We start from the raw sequence: 7,030 nt of genomic DNA, 5'->3' as shown, positions 1-7,030 counted from the left end.
AAATGTTTCACCAAGCTCAGAGCATGAGGTAAAGTGTGCTTATGTTAAATTTGAGTTACAACATGTTCAGGACTGAGTCACCTTAAATAAAACCTCTTTGAAGAGGAAATCTAATCCCGCTAAGCTACGCAAGCGTTTCTGAAAACACCAATAGCAACAATAATCAACGCTGTTTGGGATTAAAGTAACAATGGAGAAGTATTGTGGTTCCTTAGGCAAAATGTGCATCGAATGTTGTTTTTACATTTGTGGCCTCAATATACCTGACCCAAATATTTGGACGCTGCATGCTTTCCTAATATTTTGCATTACTAGCTCTGAAAGGACTGGCTTATTGTGCACCTGAATCAGTTTTATGCATTAATCCCTGATGACAATATTCCCTTGAGGGCCCGATCACCTGCAGGGATACGCAGGAAACTTAAAGGAGGATCGTAGAATAATACTTTCTCCTATACTTATGGAAATTAACCATGGTTTTACTCCAAATGATACCAACATCTATTGTAAACCATTGTAACCACAAATTAACTATGGTTTTGCTACACTAACCAAAGTTTAATCAATCTGCCAATTTTTTTTTTTTTTTTTACTGTGGTTAATTTTTGAAAGGCTCATATTTTCAGTATTCAGATGCACACATTTTAGATATCATATTACATTGTTATTGCATATTGTTTTGTAACAAGCCCAGCAGACTTTTGAAAAAGTGGTCGGTTTACACCTAAATAGGACAGAACTTTTTGTGTTCAGAAGATAATGAAATTGTTTAGAGATAAGTTCTCAGACAGAGGTGAAAGTTAAGATGAATTGCAGTTTTTTAAGTGAATCAGCCGATGATTGAGTAAGTAACAAACACTCATGTACTCTCTCTAGTTCTTTTAGTGAACGAGTGGTCAGAGAAGGATTTCGTCAAACCACAAATTAATTTTTGAATGATTCAGAGTTTAAAAGAGTCGTTTGTTCGTGAATTGACCTACACTCACTACAAAGAACTGGTGTAGAAGAGTCTAATTTGTTCTTTAACGAGTTGCATTCTGTGTTGTTAATTTGCTTAAAAGAAAGGTTGCACTGAATGTTTTTACTCATTTTTAATTTATGCGTTTGTTCATAATTTTAGATACTAGTCACATGGTAGCCTTCGTATGTTGCTGATTGATTAAAAAGAGTCATGAACTGCTCTGCACAGGTTGCACTGAATTATTTTCTCCCTCTATAAAAACAGATTATTTGAGTCATTTGTTTGTGTGTTTAACTACATTAGTCGCAAAGTACCCATGTTGTTCATACACTAAAATAAACCAATTTATCAGAGACATTTTTTTGAATGGCTCACTAAAAATAAACGGCTCATGACAGTCATTTGTTTGTGAACTGAACTATAAAAGTACTAAAACAACTAAAAAGTAAAAACTGACTTGTAGGTAATGCTTCAGTCCTCAGGCTTTGTGCTTCTCACGCAGAGAAAGATAAAAAGAGCTGTTTTCCTCACTCAGTCACATCATTACCAGGGTACATTACGTTTTTACGGCCTCCACATTTCTCCAACCTTGCTGCAGGATATTTTTTTTGCCTCAAAGGCAGAATGAACTGTAACAACTGGAAAACAATTTATCAGGAAGGAAGCCAATTTCTGAAGCTGAGACGCTATCTGAGCAGACATGCCTCTGCCTCCTGCACTACCAGCGAAGAAGAGAAAGGAAAAATGGCATAAAGGTGCAGAAATGAGACTTCACACGTTACACGTGAAATGAAAACTCCAGGAGGACAGCAGCATGCTGGAACCCGCAGAAGAGGCAAATATTCAGACAGTGTGTCTAAAGCGTTCACCATCAGCCATGACAAGATAGTGATGCTTGCATTAGAGAGTTTGGCACATCCTTCACTAAGAAAACAATCACATGGCACTATGTTTTTGGAGATTTGCCATAGAACCTTTGGGTACAATACAGTGGCACTTTCAATGTTTAGGTCAAAAAGACTTCTTTTTTTTGTCTAGAGCATCTTATAGTAAAGCTTATTTGTGACTGGTACTCTATCAAAGTACTATCTGATACCCTCATTGTACATTGGTACCAGCCCACACAGTGGGTGGGGGGTCTTGAACCCCTATCCGAAATGAAACACCAAACACAGAGAAAACTACTTTTTTACTGAAAACTTAATAGGAATCAAAGTATATATGTGTATAGTGTTTTATTTGTATTTGTTCATTCCGTTTTTTGAATGCTCCTGCTATAAATACTAGTGTACATGAAAATAAAACACAGTTTATTTTTATCAAAGGTCTGTGCACGCCACTGCAGTACTTTCATATAAAAGTTTCCCTTTAGAAGGTAAATTTAACAGTGTTTCACAAGAGCCATAGGCTATAATTCAACGGCTTTTTATTGACCTGTTTTATTGCGCAACAGCTCTTCTGTTTCACAGGAAAGTGGAAGTAGGTTACAACGCAGCAAAAACTATATTAATTATAGTTTAAATGGATTATGACTGTCAGATTTGTTTGTCATGTGTCTTAAAACATGTAACTGCAAGATACTAAAATCTGCAATCAAGGATCTTTGTACGAACTCAAAAAAGTCTCATCAAATTCTTCTAAAATCAGCTGACCTACATTCATTTTATAGCTACATTCAGATGACAACTATTGTCTTATTTCTGTGTAATCGTCTAATTGTAGCAGAAACATCTAATAGTTAATAAACAAAGCAAATAAATGTTATATCTCACAACATGCATGCATCACTTAAAAAGAATGAATCCAGTTATTTTCCAGATGTTTTATTTCTGATACACAAGAAAATATCTGCAGTGTAAAGAACCCAAAGAGCTTATGATCCGGTTTTCAAAACAGCCGATCAATATAACTTGCATCACTTCCTCGATAAAGATACATTCTCACTGGATCAAGTGTGAACATTAAAGTACAAAACAGTAGTTCCACTTAAATTAAACAAGAAATAAAAACTACCAAACATATGAAATGGAAAATAATATGCATTTCTGAAAAGAGATCTGTGAGTATTCACTCTATCAATAACTATCAAATAATCATTTATTAAGCTCGCTACATTAATCTAAATAACAAATCATAATTTACAAAGCATTATAATGGCATAGAAACTCAAAAATCACTTGGTGGTAGGTCAGCAGTATAATAAACTCATAAGGATATAGGAGTATGTCCTTTGCTTTCAAAACCTTCCCATCCACATTTACTACTAATAGAATATTTTTATCACACTAACTCTTTATTGGGCAAAAGCGGTAAATATATGAGTACAAAGTGAAAGCTCATAATATAGTAGCTTAAAATGACCCTCAAAGTAAAACTATTCACATAAGCTCTGTTCAAAGCCTAGTGAACTGCCTGTGTAGTCTGTATGCTCAAGCAGCATTGCATGCATTGCAATATGGCGGACAAAGCAGAAGAAATATAAATATGCATTGTATAAAATACTGAAAAGAACCAGTAAACGCAATTTAAATGTATTGTAAGTAAAATGCGGTTCACATGAGAAACACTAGCTAATTGAGCACTGATTCTTAACTATGCAGAGACACTTTTTACTTCTTATACGCTTTTTGGGTAATTTCGTCATCAGCACAGTACACTCTATTTATTTATTTTTGCAGTAATCAGTTTGTCCACAAGGTGGCAGCACTGAACTGGCCCTTTGCTTCACAGAAACGGAGGAGACTGACTGTTGAAGATGAGTGCTTTTGTGAGGAGACTGCAGTACACATGAGATTATATCTTAAACGAGTACAAAGACATTTTTATCGCTCATAACTTTAGAGAGAAAAGTTTAGAAACTGGACATGGATAAATCGTTGTAGTGCGCATGCGTCAAGCGCATTCGTTTGTGCACGTCGTTATCTGATCTGTGTTCAGCTGTGCGCATGCTCTAAACCGAAGTATATTTTTGGGCTTTTTAAGCAGGCAGCTCACAAGGTTTTACACAGAGCTTGGAAGTGATGACAACAGCACAGCAGCACGTGGAGGGGGACGATAATGGCCATCTCCCATTCTGAGCATTAAACCAGCAGTCCGTCAGTGAAGCGACAAAAGTCTGGAAACAGGAAATGCCACCTGATACCTGAAAGAGCACAGGACGAAACACCGGAAGCACTGAAAACATCAGTCTATCTATCCATGCTGAAAGGTGTGCTCAGAGAGCCAGAACTCAAAGAAAGAACGTGATTGGCCGAGACTCTTGAGCTGGTTTCCCTCTGGTCCTCTCTCGGCTGTCACTGGTTTGCTTAACTCTGTGAATTCTGTACGTCACAACAATAAAAAGTGGCTTAATAACAGAATCACGGTTGAAATAGCATCTCATTATTTTTTTAATTATCACATATGCTATGTTTATGGTCTAGCCAATTATTAATATATCCGATATTAAAGAAAACATTAAAATAAAATTAATTTGTCACACTGCAGGCATGATCTGATACACTAGTATTTTAAATTAGATTTTATTTACATCTATTATTTTAATTGTAGTTTTAGTATTTTTTAAATAAAACTATTCATCAATCATTATTTTGTTTTAGTTTAGTTTTAGTAGAACTTGAACTTCTTAAAAATATAAAACGTGGAATCTGAAATAAAGATTGTTTACCTATTTACATTTATTTCAGTTCATGTTTATTTTTTTATTTTTACATTTTGAGATTATTTATGGTTTGCAATAACCTGCATAAAATGCTTACAATTAAATTAAAATAGTTACATTTCAAAATATACACACCTTCCTCTTCGCTAATAAGCTTTTGGTCTGTATGTCCACCCTCCGCATGAGTTCATGGACCCATTTCTCTCTGGGGTCAGTGCAGACCATACGGCCACGTTTCAATGTGAAGCTGTAGTGGGACAATTGCATTACACCATATTAATTATGAGGTTTAAAAAAGGCAATCACAAAGACAGATCTCTCTCCTGCAGTTCACTGCAGTGCAATGCATTTTATTGCATCACTTCACTGTGTGTCACGTCACATGTCTAAACAATTCATGCACTCGCATCACTTTCACTAAGACCTGTATACAGTATACAGTATATATAAGCAAACAAGGCTTTAAAAAGTGAATACTGTATTTTCATTCAATGCAGATTTATTTATTTTCATAGCCTTCATATTTACTAAGTAACATATATATGTTTCTTACACAACAGCTGGGATGTTGCAGCCTCCGTCCATCTCTTGTTTTCTGTAGCCGATCACTCTTTTCTGAATGGACTGTTTAATTTGCTTGACATACTGCAGACAGCAGTCCTCATACGTGACTAGACATACGTACACATCAGCGGCATAAAAAAACACATGCTTTAATGAATTATAACGCAACTTTTTTTTTTACAGGCAATTACAGATGGATGATTTTGTAGATGGAAGGAAGGGGTGGAAAGACAACACAGGTGTTTATTATAAGAGAACTGAAGTGAAACTGAATTAAATAACTAGTCAACGTATACACATATATTGCAGAGAAAACACAACTTGTTTAGTGACTTCTTTTTAGAACTTAATTAAAGGAACATGACACACTGTCTTCAGTACTTTTATCCTTTTTATTATTTCTCTTATATTTTCTCAATTAATTATTTGCATTATTTTTAAAAACTGAAGAGGATAAATGGGAGAAATATAATCATTTCCTTTTGTTAATTACTGTTTCCAAAAAGACACACTATCTTTCGTGCAATATGCAAAATTATGAAAGATGTAAAAATATACTTTAATAATAATATATACACAAGATAATTAAAAAACATTGAAATAATAAGCTAAATAATATGTTTGCCCAAACTTTACATCGCAAGAGTGATTTTATCTAACATTTAAAATAATACAATGCAAAGTCAATTGCTGCACCATTAAATAAATTAATTGGAATTAATTTTAAATTCATTTGTCTCTTATGAATTAATTTGAATAGGCAAAGTACACCCTTGATAATCATTTGTTGTTTTTCTGAATCTCACATGTGCAAAGTAGGTGTTACTATTGTGCAATGTTTTCCTAAACTTCACCATTGCAAAAATATATATTTTTTTACCTTGTGCCACTGTGAGGTAGAGGAATCCCAGAAGGACGGTGAAGAAGAGGACGCTGAACCGCATGATTACCCAGTGTCTCTACTGCCAAAATGAGACAGAAATCATGCACTTCTTCATCAGATACACTCACTAACACGTGCCCACACAATAGATGCTCTTATAACCTTATCAACACGGAAAGACAACACACTTATCCCCATTTCTCCAGCCTTGACCCTTGACATCAGTAACATATTAAGAAAGCTCTTTGTGTTGTCAAAAAGCAGTTAAAATTACGAGAGATGCTGTAAAAATATAATTTCATCATCTCTGAACAAATCTGGCAAGAGAAAGACAAACCTAAGAAAACTATAAAGACAAAATTGAATGCAAGCTTTCTTCCTGAACACATTAACCTTAATTGATCTTAAGTAAATCATTAATGAATATCGACTGGTGTTAGATTTTTTTTTTCCGGTCACTCCAAAGCATGCGGTAAAAATGCAGTAATCAATACATCAAATATACACAGAAACCCAACAGGTGAAGGTCGTAAAAGTTTTGCATCGTTGAAGAGTTTAGATTTAGATAAATATTAGATGCTGTAAAAATGATATTGTTTTAATATTAGACTGCTCACCTTGTTTGTCTAGAAAAGTGTAGTTTCTTCCCAGTACCAGGATTCTGTGCAGGTTTCCCAGCTGCACTGATTTATAACGGCCCAGCCCTGATACCAGAGCCAAGTGAAGCCACATCCCTCACGAGGGAATGACAATATGAGATCAGCTTTCATTGTTGGTTAAATGAAAACCACAGTAACCGATTTGTCTATCAGGATTTTTTTTATTCCCTTTGGATCTGATGTGGCTAACCAGCATATCAGTTTAAAGGAGTAGTTCATTTTCAAGTAAAAATGGGATTAAAATTTACTCACCCTCAGGCCATTAAGATGTAAATGAGTTTTTTCTTCACTGGAACAGATTT

General features: G+C 34.9%; 1 protein-coding gene across 2 annotated transcripts; it reads right to left on the bottom strand.

Annotated features, from left to right (window-relative positions):
- Positions 1-2,768: 2,768 nt before the first annotated feature.
- Positions 2,769-6,766, bottom strand: LOC127950597 (C-C motif chemokine 25). Of its 2 annotated transcripts, none has more exons than XM_052547744.1 (5): positions 6,687-6,766; positions 6,067-6,148; positions 5,176-5,293; positions 4,758-4,869; positions 2,769-4,281 (listed from the first exon to the last, which is right to left on the bottom strand). In XM_052547744.1, the coding sequence occupies exons 2-5, from the start codon at positions 6,128-6,130 to the stop codon at positions 4,267-4,269; spliced, it is 309 nt and encodes a 102-aa protein (XP_052403704.1). In that variant the 5' UTR covers positions 6,131-6,148; positions 6,687-6,766; the 3' UTR covers positions 2,769-4,266. The 2 variants fall into 2 exon arrangements, with proteins under 2 accessions (XP_052403704.1, XP_052403705.1); XM_052547745.1 differs by having other exon boundaries at positions 6,067-6,145; positions 6,687-6,741.
- Positions 6,767-7,030: the final 264 nt, after the last annotated feature.

This window comes from Carassius gibelio, chromosome B2, assembly GCF_023724105.1.
Source record: "Carassius gibelio isolate Cgi1373 ecotype wild population from Czech Republic chromosome B2, carGib1.2-hapl.c, whole genome shotgun sequence".
Classification (NCBI taxonomy): Eukaryota; Metazoa; Chordata; class Actinopteri; order Cypriniformes; family Cyprinidae; genus Carassius; species Carassius gibelio.
The sequence above is the reverse complement of the archived record's forward strand: the minus strand, read 5'-3'. Positions and strand labels throughout refer to the sequence as shown.

What these genes read in the sequence shown, in the direction of transcription:
- LOC127950597 (XM_052547744.1), bottom strand. Translation starts at nt 6,130, where the DNA reads ATGCGGTTCAGCGTCCTCTTCTTCACCGTCCTTCTGGGATTCCTCTAC. An exon ending in CTACCTCACAGTGGCACAAG is followed by an intron (nt 5,294 to 6,066) that starts GTAAAAAAATAT and finishes ACGTATGTCTAG; the next exon opens with TCACGTATGAGGACTGCTGT. An exon ending in TGCAACATCCCAGCTGTTGT is followed by an intron (nt 4,870 to 5,175) that starts GTAAGAAACATA and finishes GTCCCACTACAG; the next exon opens with CTTCACATTGAAACGTGGCC.